This window comes from Aspergillus bombycis (genome assembly GCF_001792695.1).
Source record: "Aspergillus bombycis strain NRRL26010 chromosome Unknown contig00007, whole genome shotgun sequence".
NCBI lineage: Eukaryota > Fungi > Ascomycota > Eurotiomycetes > Eurotiales > Aspergillaceae > Aspergillus > Aspergillus bombycis.
Window position 1 is genome coordinate 57,552 of NW_019170009.1, and position 25,475 is coordinate 83,026.

Below are 25,475 nucleotides of genomic sequence, written 5' to 3' on the forward strand. Positions count from 1 at the left end.
GGCGACGAGATAGGACTTAGCATTGACAAAAGAAAGCGTTCCAGCGAGGAGATGGGACAGGGGCGGCGGGCTTCGCAACGGAAATGCCTGAACAACTACAGCAAGACCAAGTAATGTACATACATGGAACCTTCGACCTTTATTCTATCATCACCACATTCAGCCCAATTCACCAACACTTCTTACGACCTTGCGCTTGACGGACTGATCCATTGTGTACCCTCAGCCTACTGGCCGTAACTGTCGTGGGTGCGTGGCGCTTTGAATCGCTTATGAAAAAGTTCGTATTATGGGCGCCATTCAGCTGAACCAATTTCCTATTTAATCATTGCTGGTTCAGCTCGTTCGATTGCCATACTTGTCCGATCTGCCATTTAGGCTCAATCGGTTGGACGCCGGCCATTGCAGGATGTTGCATCGTGCCGATGCCGGTAGATATGATTCTAGGTCTTGGCGACCAATATCTCACTACTTGTCATTGTGAAAGACTTGGCCTAGGTTCATCACATGCACCGTGACATCCTGCAGTAGAGAGTGAACTGTACGTTTTGCTTTTGCTATCAGTACATCTACTGAATTGTGTCAAGGGTCCAAGACAATCGCCCCACAACAACACCGAAGTCATCACACCCTGGCGGAGAGGGAATCGCTCTAATCCTTGAATGCTTGCGCGGATGGAATGTCGTCTTCAGCCAGCCCACGGTTTCCAATGCATGTCTTAGTGGGCTTACGAGACAGACAGCTAGAGTAGCCTGCTAGACGGACCTTGGCACTGCATTCATTGAGTACTGGCTCGTATAGCGTGCGTCATGCGGTCGCCATCGCAAACGCCCAGTGAGGGCGATGCCCCCCCAAGATCATGAATATCATGCTATGGTCTGAACAGAAAAGGTAGGGTAGTATTCCTTGAACTCCTCACGTCATTTGACTTTGTATCGATACTGCACACCAGGAACTGGAACACTGAACGATGGAAATCTCCAGGACATCAGCAGCACAGCTGCCAAAGCCCTTCCGCGTGCTCAGCGAAGCCCTGAACCTCTCGAACAGGGACCAGGCAAAATGGTGGTATAGCACCGCGCCGATGTTTGCCGCCATGATGGCGGGGGCCGGCTATGATGTTCACGCACAGTACAAGTTTCTCTGCATCCACCGCGAGGTCATCATCCCGGCGTTGGGTCCGTATCCTGAGAAAGGTCAGCCCATGCACTGGAAGAGTCATCTGACGCGCTTCGGACTTCCGTTCGAGTTAAGCTTCAATTACTCGAAATCGCTACTGCGGTTCGCCTTCGAGCCCCTCGGTCCCCTAACGGGCACGCACGAGGACCCATTCAACACCGCAGCCATCCGGCCTGTTCTCCAGACCCTTAGGGCCCTGGTTTCAGGCCTTGATCTAGAATTGTTTGATCATTTTACCAAAGCGCTGGTCGTTTCCGACGAGGAGGCTCAGACTCTGCGTGATGGAAGTATCCAAGTCCCAGTCTTCAAGACACAGAACAAGCTAGCAGCCGATCTGGAGCCGTCGGGCGATATTGTCTTGAAGACCTACATCTACCCCCGAATCAAGTCTATCGCGACCGGCACGCCGAAAGAGAGTCTCATGTTTGATGCCATCAAGGCCACCGGCCAGGGTGGTAAAATTGCCGGCCCACTGGCAACTCTCGAGCAGTTTATGGCTGAGCGGGCTCCCACCCTCATCGGCCACTTTCTCTCCTGTGATTTAGTGAAGCCATCCGAGTCTCGGATCAAAGTCTACTGCATGGAACGCCAGCTGAGCCTGGCTTCCATTGAAGGGATTTGGACTCTGAACGGGCGACGGAACGATCCAGAGACCCTGGAAGGCCTGGATGCCCTCCAAGAGCTGTGGCAGCTACTGCCCATCACAGAGGGCCTATGTCCACTCCCGGACTGCTTTTACGAGCCTCGTACCTCACCGCAGGAACAACTTCCTTTCATTATCAACTTTACCTTGTCTCCGACAAGCCCACTTCCCGAGCCCCAGATCTATTTCCCTGCTTTTGGTCAGAACGACAACGCTATCGCGCAGGGACTGGCCACCTTCTTTGAGAGCCGAGGGTGGGGTGGCTTGGCTGAAAGCTATCCGTCCGATTTGGCATCGTACTAGTACGTCTTGACATCTCCCGAATGAAATGATGAGTGGGGCTAATCTTCGCCTACAGTCCGGATGTCGATCTGTGTACTGCAAATCACCTGCAAGCGTGGATCTCATTCTCGTACAAGGGAAAGAAGCCGTACATGAGTGTCTACCTTCACACCTTCGAGGCTTTCAGCGTTGCTGCCCAGGGGCTGACGATGTGCCATGAGGGGCAGAATCTGGAAGACTAGCTTACCCATCCATGCGGATGCACACATTGCAATGTGTCACTTGTTCGTGTTCAAGTCAGGGTCTCCTAGCCGCAGATTATTTGTTTTATCCTGGACGTGGTTGCTGTGTAGAAACGAGGACATCCGGCCGATGTTGTTCCTTCCACCCTGGCTTTTCTCTCTGTCTCCACTTCCGCAGCCCTTGTTGCCACGCTGGCCAGTCCCCATCAAAAGTTTCCAACTTTCTGTCTCCCCATCTTACGCCGAAACTCAATATATTTCAAGTCCTTTTCCCTTATATGATTTAATTCCAGACTTTGCAGTAATAACGTTCACTTTAAATGATTTTATTATAGAATCTCATTAAATGTCGTATAACAGTAAGTGATAGCAGAATGTCAAAGATATATAATTCAAGGTACTGGGGGACCGTATATAATCTTGTCCATGTCAAAGTCTAGAAGTCAAAGGGGTTAAAATAATTCTATATAGGGGCCAAGGACTAGATAATAACATCAATGGTGGACTATCTAATTATACTATGGAAAGGTGCTGGAAAACTTGTCATGAAACATACCAAGTTGTAGTGGTGTAAAATAGGCGTTTGATCGAAGCTTTGGATGTAGGTAGAACTGAATATTTGAGTAAGTTCAATCATTATAACTATTTGGTATCGGTACACCTTGCAAATTCAATCTGCAAAGCAAATGTTGCTCATAAATATGCAGGCCGATATAATCAATACTGAACTCAGGAGCTCTAGTTACTTGCAGTGCCGCCAGACGACGTTAATGCACAGCTATCAGAGTGCGACCCCCGTTGTAGAATTGCAAAGGATCAAGGGGTCAAGGGGCACACAGATGCCCATAATAGGGACTAAGCAGCCATCTGGTCGAGAACTTCATCTGTATACCCCCAAATCAAGGTCGAATAATCTGATGCCCAAGTGGAGCCCGTCCAGAACGTGCTGTTCAGCCCCTGGAGATCATACAGCTGCCGATAGAATCCTCCGCGAATCTCCTCTGCCGAAACGAACATGGTAACAGGGGTGTGGTTTCCGAACTTGATGATCTCGGGCTTGTGCGTAGAGTATGTTCCCGCCGCATGAAGAAGCTCGAACTTCTCATACATGTGCGCCTTCGCCTCAGCCTCTCCGAAGTCGGACCCACCGACCATTTTGACGTTGTGGTAGCCTGGGGCCCAATGGTTATCCAGGCGCCAGATGAAGGGCTCCTCGGGGACACCGTACAGGCGCTCTGTATCGACGTGGACCAAGTTCACATCGTCGGGGAGACCAGTGTTATTGACCAGGGCGGCCCAGTACTGGTGATACTGCCACTTGGAGAACATGCGGGATTCTTGCTCGCTGAGCTGAAAGCTGTGGAGGTTGGGCAGCAGGGGCGGAATGGTGACTAGCAGTTGCTTTCCCTGCAGCAGCGTCGTGGTCCCGTCAGCACTGCGCACGGTGACTTCGACGCCATCTTCGGAGCGGTGAACTGTCTTGGGAGTCGTTTTCAAGAAGACGTCGTTGCCGAGCTCTTTGCCAGCGCTCTTGTACAGAGCGGCTATGCCCTCAAGGGGCCGGATGTAGCCTTCATTCAAGGCAGCGGTGTGGGGGACTCCAATATACTGGATGACGTAGAGGGCGATCATTTCGAAGACGTCACCAGAAGTATGAGAGAAAAGGGCGAACACGGCATCCTCCAGGTGGTACTTCCTTACAAAATCCGGGAAAGGGCTGATGAGGTCCTCCGGCACCGGTTCGGGGATTCGGTACACGCCCTCATCCAAGAAGCCAAACTGGGAGATGACATCGACCCATTTTGCGAATGCTTCCCTATCCTGGAGCTGGCCCGGAGGATATTCTGTCCTTGTCCCGGTGTTCCAATTCACGTAAACTTCGTGCGCAGGAGCAGGGCTGCGGCGTCCATAGGGCACCTGAAGCCGTTCAAGATAGTTCCGAGTCACGGTCGTGTTGAAGAATCCCTCCACACCATAATTCAAAGGTGTAGTATCTTCGGTGTAGTAGGTTTCACAGTGACCTCCCAAATAGTCGTTGCGTTCAACGACAGCAACGGTCTTGCCTTGATCTTTGAGACGAATGGCGGCATAGGTCCCCGAGCTGCCACCACCCAGGATGATTACATCGCGAGAGATGGTGTCGTGGGCGACGATGCCATTCGCCGAACTAAGACAGGCGACACTGGAAATACCAAGGAAGCTCGCAATCCGAGCAGCCATCTTCGAGAATGCCCGAAAGGTAAGGAGAAGATGACCGAATACAGTCCAATGAGCAAATCCCACCGATTTAAAAGTAACCGATAGTCACACAATTGTTTGCACACTGTTGCGTATGAAGTTGGCTCACAGAACTGCTCTCCTTGAGCCTTGCTTGATTGTGATTCTCAACCCGCAAGATCCTGGGAATCGAGGGCAGCGCCTGCATGCGCTCATCACGACCTCTGGAGATCATATTGCACCGGTGAAGAGGTGCCCTTGCTCCAATGTATTATTGCTCTGAGACCACCTACTACTGCGCACGGTTTGCCCTTGGTCAGCCGTATTGAACAGTAGTTCCAGCTGAGAAACTGGGCGTCCATCAAACTCTAGTTGATGGCATGACTGGCCATGAAGGTCTAGACCTGCAGTCACCTTGAATAAAGGCAGTAAGACATGCATAGAAACTGGCACCCTGCCCCGGTAGGCGTGCCTGGGTATGACAAGTGCGTGTCGATAGGATTGCATTTCCGTGCTCTCGGCGCCGTTCAGTCAATTGCTGGGTGTCACATTCGCTAGTCTGGCACGCCGGTGTTCGCCTGCCAGGTAGCATCGCATCTGAGCGACGAAGGGTATTGATTGTTGCCTAGTGAGGTCTGACCCAGCCAGCCACCGATATCGCCTTTACCTCTGCATAGCTGGATGCCGAATTGGAGCGTTCAATTATCGCCCCTGTCATGCATGATAGCCAAGGTTGCTACGTTCAGCCCACCAGCAGTTGGATTCCCAACGCTCTCGCCATATGATGCCTGAAGAATCCCCTCGTTTTCTCTACTGATCTTCAGCACGGACCATCAAGGCCCGGCGATTTACTGGTGAGATCTCCTTCGATCCACTAGCGTGGCAGGGATATTCCATGTCTTTCCTGCGTCCTTCCGCGCTCTAGAGGGACCTGATGGGGAGCCCGTTAGGTGTACAAAGGGAAATCCAAAAGTAGGAGAATATGTAAAGTATCTAATGGAATATGCAATCTTCGCAACAGCTATCAAACTGTGATCAGGGAGACACAAGGCGAACGCGACACGATCTGACGACTGAGAAAACGCTATCTGCACAGACGGTCAGGCTGCCTTCACCTCTATCCTCTCTCTCGGACCGCAGCGTATGACCGGGGTAAATTTAATCTTCAACGGCTTGGTCCTCCAGACATTGAAGACCAACGCATCTTCCCACCCCTCCGATCCAGGGGTTAGTTCCCAATCAAACTCCCAGATCAGCCGAGCCAGGACCAGGCGCATCTCCAAATGGGCGAGATTATGAGCGATGCAGTTACGAGGACCGTAGCTGAACGCTTGCATGGCGTGGCGATCGTCGGTCTGGTACGCGACATCCCCGAGCCATCGTTCCGGGATGAATTTGTCTGGGTCGATGAAGTTTCGGCGGCTTCGATTGATGCAAAAGTGCGCAATCCCCACTTGGGTACCACCAGGGATCCAATGCCCGTCGATGAAATCGCCACCCTGAGGGACACGGCGTGGAAAGACAGCCGGACCGGGAGGGAAGATCCGTAGCGCCTCGTTGATGCATGCGCTCAGATACTGCAGCTGATTCACGCGGATCGAGTTCATATCTCCAACGCGGTTGAATCTGCTCCGGATCTCTCCAATCACTCTGCGCTTGGCATTTTCGTTCTGCGTCAGGAAGTACAGCGTGGCACTCAGAGCAGTGGATGTCGTTTCGCTGCCGGCGATGATGAGGGTGGAGCAGATCCCATCGATCTGGTATCGTTCCAGCCCGTTTTGTGGATCGAACAGGTCGGTGGCCAGGTCCTTGTAATGGATCTTTCGTTCCATTCGACGCTGCACCTTGTCATGGGTGCACTTGCGGTGTGTGACGAATTTCTCACGCAGGGACCTGGGGACGAAGCACATCAGGAGATGGAATATCCATGGATAGTACCCCACAGCATGTGTCACAGCGCGTAGTTTCATCACCTCCAGAATCATTTCCACCCAAGGGTGGTAGTGTGAGTTCTCGAGGCACCCGTAGGTTTCGCCAAATGCAAGCTCCCCGATCAGGTCGAATGTCGCATACTAGAGCAATACCCGGGGTCAGCTCCGGACCTTTCTCAGCGAGGGAGCTGCAGTGGCTTACGTTGAACCAAGCCGTCATTTCAGGTGTCTTTCCGGCTGTTACTTCTTCATGCAGCTTCTCTATCAGTAGATTGATGTTGCGTTGGATCACTGGCTCCTGCTCTCGCAACGCAGTAGCCGAGAACCCCCTGACCAGCAGACGGCGGTACAAGCGATGAAGCTCGCCATCCACCGTCACGATTGAATGTGGCGCAGTGGGGCCTTTGTAGAGGGGGGTATCCTTCTCCATCTCGGGCTTCCCTGGCCGCGCACCGTAGATGTCGTCCCATGCGCGACTTGAGGTAAAGAGCACCTCATCTGGCGCAATCCGCAAGACTGGTCCATGTATTTCGTGTGCTCGCGCAAGGGCTGAAACAATGTCTCCCCTGCATAGATGGTACGAGTGCCACAGACGCGTCACTGCTGCTAGTTTAGGGCCGGGATACTTTGCGAGCGGATGGAGTGTGAGGCGGTAGATGCCGATCATAATGCAGTACTGTCTAGCTCAATCAGTTTGAAATATGTATATAGCGAGGTTGATACGGGTTACCCACCGTGACCCCCATCAACAAAGCCGTTGTCGTAGCCTTGCGGAGTGAGAGACTGTCCGCAGCAGCGCGGCTGGAATTGTAGAGTGCGTAACGAACGATCTCACTAACAAAGTGGCTCATTTTGCTGGATTCAGGCGGAGAGTAAGGCGTGAATCCAAACTATGAGAAGGTCGTCCTAGCGAGAAGATTGAGAGCAAATCTTATGTGTTGTGGAGTTTGCCCCCAAGTTGCACGAGAGGGGGCAGCCACGCAACCTAGACAGGCAGAGTAACCATAGCTCATGGATGAGATGCTTGCTAGCCTGTCATGCGTGCACAGCAATTGTCCCTCCTGCGCTCACACTGCCCCTGATCTTGTAGACTTTGTTGACCGTCTGATTCATCTGTCCTTTGGTCTGGGGGGATCGCCATTTCTGTCGAATGTCTGCTTTCACGGCGCTTTTATAGATTCAATACACCTACGGCTCTGCACCTGCCATTAGGCCCGCCCCACACGATGAAGATAGGGATTCTGATCTTACGAGGAGATGCTGTAGAGGTACGTGATACCATCGACAGCTATTCCCTTACCCTCTGAACTTCTGGACACAAGCTCATTGTTCTACTTGACCAGGGTCCATGTGTTGTCAATCCCAGTCGCTACTTGTCTCGAACTCGTCATCAATTGGAGATCCTTTACATCAGTAAAAGCAAGGCCGAGGCGGAGATCGACAAAGTCAGCAACGATGGATATGGCATGTTTCTGAACCATATGGTTGGCACAGTACAGTACCGTGAAGCGAACGTCTCGCTTATCAGCTTTGAATAGGTGGCAGAATCGGACGACGATGTTTTAAGAGTGGCCGCCATCACGAGATATCTCGAGGCGAAAGATATCACATTTCTCAACCGCCCATACCTCCTTTACAGCAGCGACACGCGAGAAGAAAGTCGTTGTTTGCGGATCCCAGTACAAGCTCATGAATTGAGTCCGGAACATCTCAAGGGTCAGAAGTGGATTTGCCTGGCCATGGAGATGGGCCGAGAAGCCTTGGTTTTTACTCCCAGCCAATGCGCTACCTCCGTGTGCCATGATCGAGAAGATTTACACACTGGCCCGGCAGACTTTACCTGGATTAGGGAAGACCCTCTGCAGTCTATGCTGAAGTCGATTACGTTGGATATGTTGAAGGTGTCTAGCGGTGGCTTCGTGCGAGTAGAGGTTTTGCCAAAGGCAGAGTTTGGCCGTATCTACCTGGAGGGTCTCGTTCGCACACCTCGCGCATTTCACGGAGGAAGGTACACGACATACGAGGACGTGGTGATCTGTGAGGAGTTCCCTGGAGGGCATATGGCATTATTGGACATGCTTATCACGAGCAAACAGATTCGCTCTGGCCAGGACAGCGACCGGAATCAACACCTGGCGGGGGTTTATGATAGCTTTGCTCCTCGCTACCCTTCCGCTCGAGCCAACACCGGGCTGAGTCGAATGCAGGAAGACCTGAGCCGAGACTACGATTTCTCCGGAACAGTCCTCGACCTCGCGTGTGGAAACGGTGAATTTGGCGCCACTCTGCATGAGCTCGGTGTGTCCGCAAAAATCACCGGCATAGACGTCTCCGAGGGGATGACTCGATCCTCATACATTCAGGATCACTACGAGAAGCCGATATTGATCGGGCCGATGGATGAACTCATCATGGCAAGTTCCCTGGTTTGCGCGACATATGTTTCCGTCCATGGCATGGGTACTGATTGACAACTAGGGTATGCCTGAATTCGATCATGTCGTGTGTTTCGCGGCATTTCAATTCCTGGACCCGGTCCACTTGACTGCGTGTTTAGCTCGCATGTTCATGGTTGCGCAGAGGTCGGTGACGGCCATCCATGAGGATCTCAGTGAGGCATACATTGAAAATATGAAGCAACAGAACGGTGCATTATGTAGTAATTTCAATCATACCTCGACTCTGGCGGAGTTTGGTGTGCCTAAGGGTTGGAAGCAGGTTCTCATGGAGCGATTCCCGTTATATGATCACCCAACCCTTGGGGAGGCGGTAGATGGATTGGCCGTTCGTTTTGAAAGAGCGTAAGCAAGATGTAATCGCCGGTTTACTTCATGTTTCTTGTTCGTGTTAGTTTTAGCCCTCTAGTCGAATAGGGTTCCTCCAGAAGGTTACAGCGTTTTAATAGTCGAGCAAATCGGGCTAATGTGGCGCCCCGTTGCCTCGTGAGATCTTGTTCTTCGGCTTCCTTTCTCTCCTTTCTTTGTTTGCTAGTTATTCTATAGCTTTTCATTCGCTGGCCAGGAGTGATCCCAGCAGCAGACTAAGCAAGTGCGTCCTAACGGGGTGAAATAAATAAAGTACGGTGGCACATTCCTAATGTCATACGTGCCATCCCCCTCAACATACCCACGGCGGGAGACTCAACCCTAAGCCACTTACCCATCTGCCATTGCATCAGTATGACCCCCCACAGCAAAGCTCAGGGAAGTGTATTCACCTGTCTAACGTGCCCGTCATACCAATCAGCATCTCCGACGCTCTCTCCGCGGCATTCTGGGTAGGAACATGGGCCACCAGGAAGAGCCGCCAGCGATTGACAGAACACCACATCGACGTCTTTATACGCACTGGAGGTCTGGAGAGGCGGTCTCTTGTCGATGCTCGAATTCGGAACGATCCGCTGCCAGTGGAATGCGCTTGACCCGATCGGTCCATAGCGCAATCTGGCCACTTTTTCCCCAACTCCGGCATGCATTTTGTTCCCTTTGGCCCGCTGCCCTGAGGACGAGGCAGAACAACGACAACCATGACGGCTGCACCAGATGCCGATAAGATTTTCCCCATCACCACGTTCATATCTGACCTGCCCGAGAGTCTCACTCCGCAACTCGTTTCGCCCGCACAAAATGAACCGGGATCGGGTGCGCGACGATTAGTCATCGTCGGGGATGTACACGGCATGAGACGGTCTCTGGAGGCACTCCTGGAAGAGGTCCGCTTCGATCAGGGCAAAGGGGATCATCTGATCCTAGTGGGTGATCTGACCAACAAAGGGCCGGACAGCCCTGGTGTCATCGACCTAGCCGTGAAGCTAGGCGCCAGCGCAGTGCGAGGCAACCACGACAATGCAGTTCTCGATGCTGCCGTGGAAATCAACACAAAAGGAGACAACGCAATACATGCTGGAGGCGTATCCACCGGTGCCGCACAGCTACCGGGGAACTTGGGGGTTGATTCACCTAACGAGACTGTCGCTTCCGACGGCCCTGAAACAAGCGCATCTCCCATAGGTAGTCCTCACACAAGACACAGCGCAACAACGTACCGCACAGCCCGCTCACTGTCGGCACGCCAGCTCGACTGGCTCGCCGCTCTTCCATTAATCTTGCGCATCAAGCTGCCGTATCATCCAACGTCATCCTTAAATGACAGTCTAGTTGTCGTACATGCTGGTCTCACCCCCGGCGTCCCGCTTGAGAAGCAAGATTCCCACGCTGTAATGCACATGCGCAGCCTCTCTCACCTGCCGGGCGATGAAGAGACCTTCGTACCAGCTGAAGCATCCGGAGAAGAAGGTTGGGCTACCCACTGGGATCGCTGGCAGGACCAGCTGACAACCCGAACGACGGTGATATTCGGGCACGATGCAAAACGCCGTCTGCAGCTGGGCAGGCATGCAATCGGACTGGATTCCGCATGTCTATATGGCTACCATCTAAGTGCACTGGTCATTGAGTCGACCGATAGGGGATTTCAACATCAGGTAGTGCAGGTCAAATGTGCTGACACGCCTGTTACCCCAACAGCATAAGCAGTCGCCATGTGACTGGACTGGCCTAGTGTGGCTTGCAACTATGCCAGTTCAAGACAATGTATGCCCTGTCAAGCCGAGCAAGCCAAGTGAACTGGCGGCCGCGCTAATACGACAATTATTCGACGCCTCCATTATATTCTCTGCCGTTCAACTTTTATCAGACACAAGAAAAAGCGCGAACTTGTTTCGTTATCTCCAGTATGCATAGATTCGCAACAACTACTGAGAACGGGCGCGGGTCCACCTACCACTTCCCCCGTTATGCAATTTGGCTGCTCATGGCTTCTTACTAGACTCAGTGATCGAAGGCCCTCTGCACCTGAAGGCGGTGGTGGGAGAATGGGCTCCGCGGGCTTGCCGGGGTCAGCTGTAGATATCGCTTCTTTCGCCGACGGGGAAGCGATTCCAACAGACACTGGAGGATAATAGAAAGTTTACCAAAGAGCGTCCGGGCAATTACCAAAACGGCGCGCTGGGGGTTGGCGGCAAACTTCTGCTATGTTCCTGAGCTGTTGGGCCTGTAAAAACGGGAGAAGACATTTTCTTAATCTGATCGTGTTACCAATAGACACTGGCAACTATCAATGCAGGGAGACTTTGAGAATCATAATTGCTGCAACCGGAAGTGCTCCGCGATTTATATGTAAGACAAAGCACCCGGCAAAGCGCTGCAGCTTGAGGATGTACAACCCATTGACCTGTTATCACTCCCCAGCGGTCGAACCGTGAGCAACACTGAGGATATCCTGACGCGCGCTAGAGGCGCTAGTATAAAACTCTCAAGCTGGGCGAGATTTATCCCCCGTTCTGTTTTCGAACCCCACTTCACGGTTCACAGAGTTCTGTGGACCGTGGAACACTGGCCAGATGTGTGCTCTAATTTTCCTAATAGAGGGAGATACCAACCACACTGTAGAAATCTTTGTCCGGAAGCATTCGCGCAGGGGCCCGAGCGAGTTCGCTCTGGACAGACTCTGGGACACCCTGAGGGATTTACAACGACTAGTTAAGGAGAGGCTCAGAGGGGCATTTCCAGAGTCTGAGTCTGGTCGCCAAGAACGAATATTTGCCTCCTCAGGTGTAGCACACGAGCACCCCCACGGGTCATGGCTGCGCGAAGTGGATCACATCTGGCTAGTGAACCTGGAGAGGTGAATTTACGGGGGTGCCCAGCCGGGGTGGGCCAGGAGAGACTCGCCAGAGATATTCGCCCCCCGGGCCATCCTCGGAGAAACTGGAGAAGGACTGGCAAATGAGCCCTGAGTGCGCACACGGCGCCGACTCTTGGCAGCGGGGACCGAAGTTCTGGACAGAGTTGACTTTTGTACAGGTGGGATATGCACCTCTTCAAGTCCCAACGAAGCTGAGACGAGATACCGACAGTATTGCAAGTAACTTGCTCTGCCAGATGAAGACGAAGCTTTTCCTGGTCTCAATCCGTCGTTCGGCTGGAGAATCACTGAATTTATACGGTTTGCCGTGCTCGGCGGAATCCCGTACGGTGCTGGGCATGGCTTGGCGGAGTGACTCGGGATTTTTGAACCATGCTGCTGTGCCGGCCCGGTCTCCTGTCCTCCGCTTGTTGGATGGCTATTTGCCTGTTGTTTCTTCGGAAAGTAGGCCTACCTTGTTGAAATTCGGGAATCCTGCCCGATCGACGGTGTGGGCGTCTTGAATCATTCCGTGATAGGCAAGATCGGCATGTGGGTTGCACTTAGGTTTCCAGGAGAAGAGAAAACCGGGATGTCTTGGCCCAAACGTTGACTGGAGCTCAGAGCCCCGGAGTCGTGCGAAGTGGGGGAAATTTGGGGATGCTCTCCCATGCCCTGATGCAGGATGCTGTCTGCACACCCCGTGGAGGGCTTACCCCGGCCATGTTAAACTTTTCTCCCCAGCAAGAGAAGGTATAAAGGGTGCCATATCAACCCGATCAGTTTGGCCGGACCTGATGCGAGTTTCTGTTGGCCTCTGTGTCTCTCCATCCTACTGTCTGCTCCCTTTGTCCCAGGCCTCCCGACTCTACAGCACCTTCTGGTCTTGCCGAACATGGCAGGCCTTCAACTCAACATCGACTGGAAGTCGAATCGACGGGCCATCGCTTTCTGCCTGGTGGCTGCGATTGGTGCCCTTTGCTATGGCTATGATACCATCTACTATACGGGTGTTCAGGGTATGACATGGTTTGCGAAGGACTACGGAGAGGAAGGCTCAGACGGCTCCTTCTCGCTTGGAACAACGTTCCTGTCCTTGTCTGCGAGTATCATCTACGTGGGAGAACTTGCCGGTGCACTCGCCGCCGCTCCCATCAATGACTTTTTCGGCCGGCGTGCCGTGTTTCTGTCTGCCTCGCTCTGTATCGTTGCCGGAGCCATCGTGCAGGCCTGCTCATTTGGCTCGCATCCAGTCTTCTACGTCAGCCGGGTCCTGATCGGTCTCGGTGTCGGGCAGTTCACGGCCACCTGCCTGATCTACATCGGAGAGGTGGCACCATCCGCCATCCGAGGCCCAGCGCTCATGTCTTTTCAATTCATGCAGTCCATCTCTCAACTGGTCGGAGCCTGCGTCAACCAAGGCACACAGGGCATCCAAAGCTCCCAGTCCTACCGTATCCCCATGTGCCTCCTCGTCGTGCTCCCCGGTATCATGCTCCTCTGCCTCCCGTTCACCCCGGAAAGCCCAGTCTGGTACATGTCCAAGGGCAAGCGCGAGCAAGCGATCAAATCCCTCCGCAAGATCAACCGCAGCATGCCGGACTACGACCCGTCCGCGGATATCCAAGCCATCGAGGACGCAGTCCAAAAGGAACAGGAAATGGCCAAGGACGCCACCTGGGCTTCCCTCTTGACCGATCCTGTCGAGCGCCGTAAGCTGTTCTACGCCTGTGGTGTCATGTTCGTCCAACAGATCAACGGGATCCAGTTTTGGTACACCTACGGCGTTGTGTTCGCACAATCCATCGGTGTTGCAGACCCCTTCACCATCAACACAATCATTTATGTCCTGCAGATCATCACTGTCGGTGTCTCCGTCGTCTTTGGGAACCGGATCAAGCGCCGTACGAACCTCCTCGTGTGCTCATGCGGGATGTTTATCTCCCTACTCACCGTCGGGGGTCTCGGGACCACCAAGGCCGCTGATGGCACGCTCAGCCGTGGCATTGGCATTGGCATCGTCGTCCTGGCGTACGTCAACATCATCTTCTACAACTTCTCCATCGGAACCCTCTCCTACTCCATCGCCTCGGAGATGTCCGTCGGCCGAAACCGAAACAAGATCACCTCGTGCGCTATGGGCGTGTTCTTCATCACCGTCTGGCTCATGGTCTTCACCAGCCCCTACATGTACTATACGGCAAACCTAGGCCCGATGATTGGATTTGTCTACGGAGGTACATCGCTGTTCTTGCTGGCATACTCGTGGTTCTGTGTTGGTGAGACCGCAGGGCGCAGCAATGCGGATATTGAGAGGCTCTTCCAGGATCGGGTTCCCGTTCGCGAGTGGGCGACGTATGTTATCCCTGAGGATGATGGAGCGGATTTGAAGAAGAAGGGCACCGAAGATGAGCAGATTGAGACGGTATGAATTATGATAGCAGCCACCCAGCCTAATAGGAGCGGTGGCGTGACGAAGAATGATATATCCTAAACCATTTATTTTATTCAATTTGATCTTGTAACTTCATGTTTACCTACTTTCTCTTTCTGCTTTTTGTTTAAGCTCTTTTGATATATGTACATGTGTAGTCTTCATGGCAAGACACCAGCGGAAACGAAATTCCTACTTAGTGTCTATACCAACAACACCGAATCAGCTAAAGACATGATGGACCTGACGGTGTGAATCCTTTCGGCCGGCTGTTCATTTACAATCCTACCGTAGAATTCCAGGCACAACAAACTTCTGATTCGCTTCAAGTGATTTGGCTACTGTTTATGCACGGGTTCTGAGAAAGTTGATACCGAGTCCAGCAATGGTTCAACTAAACATGGGTCTATGTTTGATATAGAATTGGAACATGCTCAATACAACTTTGTCTCAGCTCCCCTCCCTACTCTTAATCTCCTCCTTGCCTTTCACTTTTGTCCCTTAGCTTTTCTTTCACCGTTATGAATATCTGTTGCATTTTGTTTATGCGGTTGCACATATTGTATCGTATATACAACTTCGCCATCGTGACTGCTGGCTCGACACCAACTTCGTCAGAATGCCCAGACGGCATATTCTCAATCAGATAATATGTGAGGGTACGATCGTGGAAGGAAGCACTGGAGTTCTTTGATTACCCAGGACAGGGATTTTGAAGGTCGCCTCCTCAATATACATACTTCGGATCGTGTCGATGCTCAATGTTGGCCCGGGAGACGCCTTCCGGCATGAGCTGTATGTTGACAGGTGCAATAGAATGGCTTGATGAGTGATACACATCCTGCTAGACTAGCGCTTACTGTCTATTAATGATTGGGGCTGCTCGGATGACTGTGCAATGCATCCATTGGGAAGCTTGTGGTGGGTTTGTCACGACTTCACTATCTATAGTATCTTCCTATCGGGGTCAAACGACATTCCGGAGACAGGTAATAGGGCGTTACTCGCCTGCTGCGCAACTGAGCCCGGTCGAGGCATTGCTCACATTACGAGTATTTACCAACAGGATCGATACACAGCAATAGGTTGTGCCGCTGTTACATCCGTCGCTCAGTCCACCGGCAAATAGATGAATCCTTTCCGGTCAACAATGATGATCACCGCGGAGGCGGGTGAACAATAAAGTCCGATTCATCATGTTGTCCAAGCAAAGGTTTTTACACGCCGCTACCAGAGTCTATGGTCCCGCACGCATGGGGAACCACGTGGCTTGTTACCATGCTCCTTCGGCCTCAGAATCATAGGCTTAGGGCTCATTTTCACCAAATTGGTCCAATTGTAGTTGACGTGAAATGCGGAGATTAGCTTCGAGTGCTTGGCAGGGCTTGTTAGAACCTTATTTGCATCCTTCAGCTATCAGCAAGCAGAGTCGAGTACTGAACTAGCGTTCTCTTCTACATATAAATTGCCCACTGGGGGCATTGTCATACACCAGACAGACCAGCTGCCAAAGCACTTTTCCTTCTGTAACCTCATCATATCCCACTTACGTCCACGTCACTATGCGTCTTCTTGCACTTCTTGCAGTGGTGACCCCCCTTATTGCTGCTCTGCCAGCAGACAAGAGGGAGTCCGGTTGTGTTGCTCTGAACAATTGCCCTGGTAAGAGGGAACTTCTGGAAGGCATCTCGGAGAAGGAAGCTGGCTGCATCATCCTGAACAACTGCCCGGAAAAGAGGGAAGCACTTGCAGGACTCTCTGAGAGGGAAGCAGGGTGTATCATTCTGGGTACTTGTCCTGAAAAGAGAGAGTCTGGCTGTGTAGCGCTGAACAACTGCCCTGGAAAGAGAGAAGAGGTTGCCGGTCTCTCGGAAAGGGAGACGGGCTGTATCATTCTTGGAACGTGTCCTGAAAAGCGGGAGCTTTTCCATGGCCTGTCCGAGCGAGAGGCTGGTTGTATCATCCTGAACACCTGTCCCGAAAAGAGAGCAGCTTTGGTCACAAGAGAGTCTGGCTGTGTGGCCCTTAACAACTGTCCCTCGAAAAACTAAGAGAAGTAGGTGCTATCTCTTATAAGCGAATGGAACACTCACTGACTATTTATTATAGCCCGTACTTGCCAATTCTTCCCTACTCATCACGGACACCGCATGGCAAACCTCTGTAGTCTGACACTACACGGCAAGATTACGATGATGGAAGGAGTAGCGATATAACGGGAATGTGGCAGTCTGGGGTTGGCTTTGTCGGATTCGAGCAATCTGCCTGCACATGTTGATATTCGCACTTATACTGGCCTGCGCCCAGCTTGTTGGCTGTATGCCTTGAATACGATTACAAATAACCATAGCTTTGTGCTATATCTCTCCTTTTAACACCACGATAAACCTTTTGTATCATCGAACGACAATTACTTTGATAGCTCTCTATATCCGTCGCCTGGCTCGCCAGGAAGAGTCGGGTGGCTGTTGAACTATTCACACTGAACTTCAGCACCTTTGTTGATAATTGGTCATTTCAATATCTGAGTACCCCCTTGTTGGGCCCTCACCCCATATTCTTGTCAGTTTCCGTCGTATAGCTCTAACTATCTTGATTGGCCTCATATATATTCCGCTCCAGCATGTCTGCTCATTGCGCCGAGTTCCCCATAGGGAAGTTCCTGCCTCAGAGGAATACAAATACCGGATTTAGTATAGCGTCATTCCTTAGCAATAGCCAAAGTCTGATTCGTGTTCTGTTGACTATTCCAAGTTCTACAGGTCCAACGGCTCATCAACCCACCCAACCCCATGCTACCCGTTCGCTGATAACTCTTTATATAACAACCACTGTCCAGCGCTGCCCGTAGAGCTAAACAACCAGTTCAGGGCTCAGTCCTGAGAAACAGCAACGCGTTACAATGAAAATAACTGCCCAAGCTGCGGGTGGTTTGGCGGACGAGGACTACCAAGTTCTCGAGGCAGGATTTTCCGAACGCCCTGATGGTTCAGGTTTGGCGGTGATCTTCCAGCGCGACCTACTCGCAGAAGATCCATGGAACGGTGATCGCAGAACTGATGATTACTTCTCCAACAGCTACTGTATAACCCTTGGATCCGGAGAGACAGTATACGGAGGGCTGGAGCAGATTACCTTCTCAGGAAACCAAGGAACTTTCAATTTCTCCGACATTATAGCCAGCACCCTCGGCACAGAACGACAGCTCATTGTTGATTTTCAAGTGCCCGGGCATGACCTGCGGCTCTTTCAAGAGACCCTTAAAAGGATCGTGACATGGGGCGTTCCCAGTCAGGTTCCTGAGTTGTACGGATTTCGTTAATCCCCCGGTCGAAGAGAGATATCCCCGACACATCCCGGTCAGATCACTTTCTTTCTTTACGGAGCCAAACTGGTGTTGCCGTTTACTGACAGGGTAGAGGCCGGTGCTTTCTGGTACGGGCATTGTTACACGGTGGAAGCGTGGTCTGATCTGAGCTGAGATAATATCTGGTCTGACGCGAGCTGGCAGCGGTACATCAATTATCTTATCAGACTAGCGCCGCTTCCTATACAGCTGGATGGGCCGTGGGTCGGTGAGTTCCGGGAGTCACCCTGGAATATTCGTACGTAATATTATTGGGATGTAGGGTGGGGAAACACTGAGAGCGCCCAGATGCTGCTTTCTACCATCATTATCCATGGTAAGTCAGTTCATACCGCTCTTCGCAGGATATTGTCTAGCAACTCACTGGAATTGCAATACACTCAGGATCATGGATCGATGTAGACAACCAAGGAAATCTTCACCGGGTCAAACTATACCTAGATTTGCAGTGGTCACAGTGGTTCCAACGATGGCAAGCTCTCCTTTGCTCAAGCGAACGGACTGTTTGTTACTAATAGATTAGAAAATAGATGTTTCCCCGCGCGAACAACCGTGAATACCCTCGTGAAGGCCAAAAAAAAGTTGAAATGCGGACGTTGGATTGGCCGGCCATTGAAGAACTTCGCCGGGTCCACCGAAAAACAGCCCTGTTTGCCGAGCTTTCCATCAAGGTACACACACGCGCCTAACATATCAGCTTGCCACTGCACAAGAGTTTCCGATCCATCTCTGATTGACTCAGTTGCTACGTTGTCACAAAATGCAAAGGCCGAGTAGTCCGCCGTTGCAGTGACCAGCGCCGGCTCCTGATCTATGTATGAATCGTGCCGAAATCTCCAAGTCGACCATTTCCTCTCTATCTTTCCGTGCTCAGGGCCACATCCATGGATGATAACCCTCGAATATCATCATCCCTTCAGCCGATGGTACCGGAGACTGGTACCATCGAGACCTCTCCCACCTGCGTCCACCAGGGGAAAGATCTCGACCTCATGAAGCGCGATGAGCAGACCCCAATCAATGACGATGCAGGTTTCAACAGCGTAGAAGGCTTTAACAAAGTCTTCTACCATACTGGCCTAACCGGTCGCTTATTGCTGGCAGTCATTATCCTCTCTCTCGGTCTCACCATGTTTGTCTATGCCATGGATGAGGGGGTTACCCAACAATTTACTCTGATTGCGGCCTCCTCCTTCAGCATGCACGCCCAGCTTGGCGCGGTGAACACCGCCAGTACGGTGATTAATGGTATCGCTAAGCCCGTGATTGGCAAGCTGGCCGACGTCCTGTCGCGTCCGACCAGCTACATCATCTCTCTCGTATTCTATGTGATCGGATACGCTGTGGCGGCCAGCTGCACGAACTTTGTCGCCTACACCGTTGGCGTTGCCCTCACTGCGGTTGGCAAGGCGGGCCTCAACATCCTCTGCCAAATCATTGTGGGGGACTTGACGACCCTACAGTGGCGTGGCTTCTGGACCAGCATGATCATCGCTCCCTACCTCGTGACGACTTTCACCAATGGTTTCATCGTGGATGCATTTGTGCCAGAGCAGTGGAGATGGGGTCTGGGCATGTTCGCTATTATGGTCCCGGTTCTGCTCATCCCAGCGATCATCGCATTATACGGGACGCAGCAGAGAGCTCGCAGAATGAGACGAATGGAGAGTGGTCCGCCCGAGAAAAGACAAGTGAGCACGCTGCAGACTGCCTGGCAATGTGTGGTTGCAATCGATATTCCCGGCCTTGTGTTGCTCGGGTTCTCCTTCTCGCTCATTCTTCTCCCTCTATCACTCGCCGAGGCTGCCGAGAGCGGCTGGAAAAACTGCAGCATGATTGCCATGGAAGTTGCTGGCTTCGTCACTCTCGCACTGTTTGTTGCCTTTGAGATTTACATCGCGCCGAGGCCGATTATGACGAAGCGCATCATCGCCAACAAAGTCTTCCTGGCTGCCCTGGGCGCTAACCTTTTCGACCAAATGACGACCACACTCGGAAGCAACTACTTCTCATCGTACATTTATATCATCAAAGACTGGGACAACTACACTTGGACGGTCTTCACCGGCGCCCGGAACCTTGCCATCACTGTCTTTAGCCTGGTGGGCGGTTTCCTCCAGGTCCGATACCACCGTTATCGAACCCAGATGATTGTTGGAGCCGTGCTGAAGGTCGTGGGCTACACGGCCTGTCTCACAAGCCACCAGCGCAGTACACAAAGCACAGCTGCGCTCGCCATCTCACAAGTCCTCCTGGGCACCAGCGCTTTGACTGCCCTTGGGTCCCGAATCGGAGCCATGGCCTCGGTTCCTCATGATGACATGGCATCGATCATCGCGGCCTATTTCCTTTGGACGTACCTCGGTAGTGCCGCTGGGTATGCCATTGCCTCCGCGATCTGGACGGATCGGATGCTGGGGTTCATGCGCCAGGAACTGCCGGACACACCAGACCGTACGCTCCAGGAAATCTATAGTTCAGTGAGTATTCTTCACACCCAGTATGCCCTGGACGATCCCATTCGGGAGGGGGCAATCCGAGCGTATGCGCGTACCAACGGCATCATTTTCATTGTCGCCGCCGCCATCTCGACGCTCTCTATCATCTGCTCTTTTCTGATGCCTGGTAATATTGTCCTGGTCTTCCATCATTCCCCAGACGGTATGCATGCTGACATCTCCCATTCTGTAGATTATTATCTTGGCAAGCAGCAGAACGCCGTGACCAATGTAGGGCTCGATGGCAAACCAGTCGAACTCCCGACTCGTGGGAAGGAGGAAGGACGCTTCTGGGCTCGGCTTAAGTCTATTTACTGTCAAGAGACGTAGTGCAGGTTGTCTCTAACCCTGGCTTTCCGTGAGCAACGCCACGAAAAGGGGTGGTTGTAAAAGTGATCATTTCCATTTCCAGGTGGGGTGTAGATATATATCTCTGTAGGGTGTGGAAGCCGGGAGGGGGGGTGAGGAAGACTAGGGCAGGACTCCAAACCAACAACTCATTATTATCATAAAATATCCCACAGTGCAGAGCGAGCGAACAATCTGTCCAACCCCGTATAATCCACAGCTATGACCAACCAGAATCACACTGAAACAAAGATAAGTAACGTTCCCCGCCTGAGATATCGGCGAAATCCCGCGAGGTTCGATCCACTCGCGGCTGCGACCGTCGGCCTGACCCGAGATCGGTCAACGCCGGACAGGGCGCTGTATTTAAGACTGCGACCCTTTTCCCTGCACTGACATTCGTCGCATTTTATTCTGTCTGGAGATTGATTGGATCTAAAACGTATACCGGGCCACGTACAGCGAAACCTCTGCCAACCATGGGCAACGACAAGAACATCAGTGCATACTATGCCCCCACCGGCGGACTGCCGCCCCAGACGCAGCTTCTGACCGACCGTGCCATGTTCACCGAAGCCTATACCGTCATCCCCAAAGGCACCTTCAGCGACATCGTCACCAGTTTCCTGCCCTTCTGGGAGCAGACGCGGCTGTGGGTGATCGCCCGTCCGTTGTCGGGCTTTGCCGAGACCTTCTCGCAATACATCATGGAAGTGCAGCCGGGGGGTGGCAGTGACCGCGCCGAGCTCGACGAGAGCGCCGAAGGGGTGCTGTTTGTCGTGGAAGGCCAAGTCAGCGTCACCTTGGCCGGCGAGACGCACACGCTGACGGAGGGGGGATATGCGTATCTGCCTCCGAAAAGCGGATGGACCCTGCGCAACACTGGCGTGGCGACGGCGCGCTTCCATTGGATCCGCAAGGCGTATGAATCCGTGGCCGGACTCGACACGCCCGACCCACTGTTCCTCAACGAGAAGGACATCGTGCCCACCGCGATGCCAAACACCAACAATGCCTGGGCCACCACGCGCTTTGTCGACCCAACCGACCTGCGGCACGACATGCATGTCACCATCGTCACCTTCGAGCCCGGCGGTGTCATCCCCTTCGCGGAAACTCACGTCATGGAACATGGCCTGTATGTCCTCGAAGGCAAGGCCGTCTACCGTCTCAACCAGGACTGGGTCGAGGTCGAAGCGGGCGACTTCATGTGGTTGCGTGCCTTCTGTCCCCAGGCCTGCTACGCCGGTGGCCCAGGCAAATTCCGCTACCTGCTCTACAAGGACGTCAATCGCCACATGAAGCTCTCGCGATAGACCACCCAGTGCGTGCACAAACGGGGGCCGGACCGGAATAACGGCCATCCGGACCGGGAGAGGAAAATGCGGGGGAGCCGAGGTTGCGAACAACCAATCAGCCAGTCAGAAATCCAATCATGAATTTGGAAAGACCAGACCCGATCCACAACTGCCACCACACGGGTCTATCAGCCACATGGGGTGGGGGATCCATGAACAGTGATGATTTATGTACATAATCAGATACCACAAACCATATAGAAAAATGTCCACCAGAGAAGACCGCGATCACGGCAAAAAGCAAGACTGCCACCTATCCCCGGAGCAGAACGTAGTTGAGATACTTTTCTCAGTCGAGGTCGGCGTGTCGAAGATGGACTCGTCAAAACGGAGGAAAGATGAGAGGGCACATGAGGGAGAGTACACCACTATTTATACCAAGGAGTTGTACAACAGGCCCAGCAGATCCCATGGCGATATATGTTAGAAGATAAGCATAGGAGTAGTGCCTTTCAGATACATATCATTTCATTCTTGTAGCGTTGCTATGTTTGCTTGTGGGGTGATATTCTAGATGATCTGACGATCAGATGTCCTAGGAAATACCGTTGCTAGGTGACAGTTGAGAAGGGCTCCACTATCGATGTAGAAGAATTTATTGGAACGGCCAGGCATGTTCTAACTCGAGAGCTTCTTCTGCGTTGCGTGCATGCTTGTGGATAAACTCTGCCTTGGCGCGAGGAATAATCTGCTGAGCCTCGCGGAACTCTTCATGGCTTACCAATCCCGACGCGCAAAAGAACCGGTTGCCTATCATCTCGTGAGCTTCTCGCATCAGCGCAACGGCGGAATTGGTGTCGGTATGGTCTATGTCGATTCTCTGTAGCATGTCCGCCGAGAAACATATGGGTGAGGGTTCGTGTCCGTGGTGTATTATCGGAATATCTCTCCAATTCTCTCGCTGCTGATCTGCCAAAAGGGCTAAATAAGTTGCTTCGCCATCGACCAGAAGGTTACGTGCGAAGAGAAGCAATTGAAAGCACATGGTTTCACGAAACTCAAGGGCCTTGAACAGTTGCGGGATCTTCTGGCGTATCAGGTGTCTGTATAAAGAAACTAGGGACATGTCAATGAATAATGCGTTCGCCTTACGGTTGGCTATGGGCTCGGGCTCATCGTGAAAGAGTGCACGAATATCCGCAAGTTTGGGTCGTTCCATCAACCCATCCAGGGGTGGGCCATCATAATCAAGAATATAGGGTTCCAGAGTATGATCATACAACGGTGCTAATTCAGTAGATTGCCAGTCAATAATTCCATAGATCTCCGACGGATCCATTGGATTGACCAGGATATTCTCTGTATGCAAATCGTTGTGCCAGATATGGGAGGTTTGTAGAGACTTCTCTGGGAGCAGGAACTTCAGCAATTTCAGGTAACTTTCCACCGCAAGGGTCTTTTTGTCTCTGGACGGTTGGTATGTCCCGGAATAATAGATGGCAATCGGGGATCCTGGAAGCCGTGATACATTTCTGATGCCATGTAATTCGCGGAAACCCGTGGCGCGCTCATAGTCTTCTGCCGTGTTCCCTATGGAAGAGTGAGTGTGGGATCGACATCGTGGAGGGCACACGGCGTACAAGGACCTCTATCAACGTCCATGTCGATCCTGCCGTCGTCGTTGTTTTGTCTGCTTACGGATGGACCAATTGCAAAGCGGTTGTCCACCACAGTCCCGCCATTATGATCGGTGTATTTGACACAGGGAGCCGAAGATGCGAGGTCTTGTTTATAGTACAAACTGCCATATTGCGAGAAACAGGTACGTGCCCATGTTTCTTGGTATGACGTTACCTTTTTCAGCACCTTCATCTTGATTTCGACGTCGAGTTGATCCCAAAGCGTACCCAGTTGGACGCCACGTACGTTCTCCATGAGAATATACTCCGCCCCCACTGCATTGTCAGCTGTGGAGCTCCAAGAATATACCTTTGGCACCGGTATCCCCATTATATTTCTCATCTAGTCTAGAATCAGCATCGTGCTCGTGCACCAACATCCAGGGGTAGATCGTAATACAAAATCCATTGTGGCAACCTCCGAGGCCGTCGTGAAATGCGGCTTCCCGGCATTTGGATTGGGTACTTTGCCCACCGCTTGAAAACCATTATCCATCGTAAAGCGGACAGCCTTATTGTGCATCCCATCGGCCAATTTCTCAATATTCACGCATCGCCGGGCTCCCTTACTAGCACCCTGGGCGGCACGAATGGCTACTTGCCCGAGCTCGTCAAGGTTGAATGGAACGTATCTGTGGGAAAGCTGGCGTGGCTCGTCGCGAAGAAATCGGGCGCGAGTGAAACGGAAGAACTCGTCATTGTGGTTCCAGCCATTCAGCCTTGTTGAAATACTCCCATTTCTGTTTGACGGAGGGGGAGCCGTTGACCTCTGTCTGATGGCCCGTAATGGTGTTCGTCGGTGTAGCCTACATCAATCAGCCACTACTAGTATCAGCAGGCGATTGCCAAGGTCTTGTATTGTGATTGAAGAACAATACCAAAACATCTACACAACCTGGAACTCACCTACATGATGAGTACCTAGAACCTGTGAACGATGTGAGACTGCTTGGTTCTTTGCAGGGCCATTTGTGCGTCTATTCATGACAGGACTGGTTGTACTTCGGGGACAATTTGATAGATGAAGGATGAGCCACGTACCCCTGTCTCAGCCACATGAAGTGGGAACGTATAGCCACAATGTGGTGCCTAAGGTGCGGAGTATGCGATCAGGTGACCACAGGCCCTCGTTTTCAGAAAGAGAGTCTCTCTACGCGTGGTCCAGTCGAACACCAATCTTGGGATCATTAACGGTCGTTTGAGCTGGAGCCGCTAGCACGGGAATACTATGATAGCCATCTATCTACCCGATCTGAAAATCAACATTTAGACTACGTAGTCTAGCAGCCAGAAATCATCCGAACAAATTTCGTCCTTATTAAGACCCTTTTAGCTGTAGGCCTCGAGCACTAGGTGATGCCGAAATTTGCGTATTCAATACAAAATATAGACGTTAACACAGCCCTATTCCTGGTAAGGTATTGTGTTGCTAGAAATATTGTGACTTACGAGGTAGCCGTGCTGGAAGGGTTACATGATATTATAACGCGGGGATACAAGTGATACGTCTCTTATGCGGTGATATATCCAATTATTGAATGATTATGAAGGTTTTACAACCCTATGTACTCAAGGCTTGTGGCATCGTTAGTATACCGAGTTTTTCAGAGGTTCTCTGGTCAGGGAAACCACCACCGGAAGACTAGCTATCCCAGATAATGGGGTGAGCTGT

At 52.0% G+C, this 25,475-nt stretch overlaps 11 protein-coding genes across 11 annotated transcripts; 8 read left to right on the top strand and 3 right to left on the bottom strand.

Annotated features, from left to right (window-relative positions):
• Positions 1-970: 970 nt before the first annotated feature.
• Positions 971-2,346, top strand: ABOM_001788 (tryptophan dimethylallyltransferase; the record flags this gene model as incomplete). Its single annotated transcript, XM_022528918.1, has 2 exons — positions 971-2,124; positions 2,181-2,346. The coding sequence occupies 2 exons, from the start codon at positions 971-973 to the stop codon at positions 2,344-2,346; spliced, it is 1,320 nt and encodes a 439-aa protein (XP_022393484.1).
• An 855-nt stretch (positions 2,347-3,201) lies between these two features.
• ABOM_001789 (FAD dependent oxidoreductase) lies at positions 3,202-4,566 on the bottom strand (the record flags this gene model as incomplete). Its single annotated transcript, XM_022528919.1, has 1 exon — positions 3,202-4,566. One exon carries the CDS (start codon positions 4,564-4,566, stop codon positions 3,202-3,204), a length of 1,365 nt encoding a protein of 454 aa, XP_022393483.1.
• A 1,097-nt stretch (positions 4,567-5,663) lies between these two features.
• On the bottom strand, positions 5,664-7,345 carry ABOM_001790 (cytochrome P450; the record flags this gene model as incomplete). Its single annotated transcript, XM_022528920.1, has 3 exons — positions 5,664-6,635; positions 6,697-7,170; positions 7,229-7,345. The coding sequence occupies 3 exons, from the start codon at positions 7,343-7,345 to the stop codon at positions 5,664-5,666; spliced, it is 1,563 nt and encodes a 520-aa protein (XP_022393399.1).
• A 375-nt stretch (positions 7,346-7,720) lies between these two features.
• On the top strand, positions 7,721-9,299 carry ABOM_001791 (class I SAM-dependent methyltransferase; the record flags this gene model as incomplete). The annotated part of the gene is made up of 4 exons (XM_022528921.1): positions 7,721-7,762; positions 7,838-7,978; positions 8,033-8,920; positions 8,973-9,299. 4 exons carry the CDS (start codon positions 7,721-7,723, stop codon positions 9,297-9,299), a joined length of 1,398 nt encoding a protein of 465 aa, XP_022393400.1.
• A 721-nt stretch (positions 9,300-10,020) lies between these two features.
• On the top strand, positions 10,021-11,025 carry ABOM_001792 (metallophosphoesterase family protein; the record flags this gene model as incomplete). The annotated part of the gene is made up of 1 exon (XM_022528922.1): positions 10,021-11,025. The coding sequence occupies one exon, from the start codon at positions 10,021-10,023 to the stop codon at positions 11,023-11,025; it is 1,005 nt and encodes a 334-aa protein (XP_022393485.1).
• A 2,049-nt stretch (positions 11,026-13,074) lies between these two features.
• On the top strand, positions 13,075-14,610 carry ABOM_001793 (sugar transporter; the record flags this gene model as incomplete). Its single annotated transcript, XM_022528923.1, has 1 exon — positions 13,075-14,610. The coding sequence occupies one exon, from the start codon at positions 13,075-13,077 to the stop codon at positions 14,608-14,610; it is 1,536 nt and encodes a 511-aa protein (XP_022393401.1).
• A 1,565-nt stretch (positions 14,611-16,175) lies between these two features.
• Positions 16,176-16,664, top strand: ABOM_001794 (uncharacterized protein; the record flags this gene model as incomplete). The annotated part of the gene is made up of 1 exon (XM_022528924.1): positions 16,176-16,664. One exon carries the CDS (start codon positions 16,176-16,178, stop codon positions 16,662-16,664), a length of 489 nt encoding a protein of 162 aa, XP_022393402.1.
• Positions 16,665-17,515: 851 nt separating this feature from the next.
• ABOM_001795 (uncharacterized protein) lies at positions 17,516-17,935 on the top strand (the record flags this gene model as incomplete). The annotated part of the gene is made up of 1 exon (XM_022528925.1): positions 17,516-17,935. The coding sequence occupies one exon, from the start codon at positions 17,516-17,518 to the stop codon at positions 17,933-17,935; it is 420 nt and encodes a 139-aa protein (XP_022393403.1).
• Positions 17,936-18,864: 929 nt separating this feature from the next.
• Positions 18,865-20,808, top strand: ABOM_001796 (siderophore iron transporter; the record flags this gene model as incomplete). Its single annotated transcript, XM_022528926.1, has 1 exon — positions 18,865-20,808. The coding sequence occupies one exon, from the start codon at positions 18,865-18,867 to the stop codon at positions 20,806-20,808; it is 1,944 nt and encodes a 647-aa protein (XP_022393486.1).
• Positions 20,809-21,305: 497 nt separating this feature from the next.
• On the top strand, positions 21,306-22,142 carry ABOM_001797 (allantoin catabolism protein; the record flags this gene model as incomplete). Its single annotated transcript, XM_022528927.1, has 1 exon — positions 21,306-22,142. One exon carries the CDS (start codon positions 21,306-21,308, stop codon positions 22,140-22,142), a length of 837 nt encoding a protein of 278 aa, XP_022393487.1.
• Positions 22,143-22,779: 637 nt separating this feature from the next.
• On the bottom strand, positions 22,780-24,788 carry ABOM_001798 (uncharacterized protein; the record flags this gene model as incomplete). Its single annotated transcript, XM_022528928.1, has 4 exons — positions 22,780-23,714; positions 23,765-24,146; positions 24,204-24,609; positions 24,694-24,788. 4 exons carry the CDS (start codon positions 24,786-24,788, stop codon positions 22,780-22,782), a joined length of 1,818 nt encoding a protein of 605 aa, XP_022393479.1.
• Between the last annotated feature and the right edge of the window lie 687 nt (positions 24,789-25,475).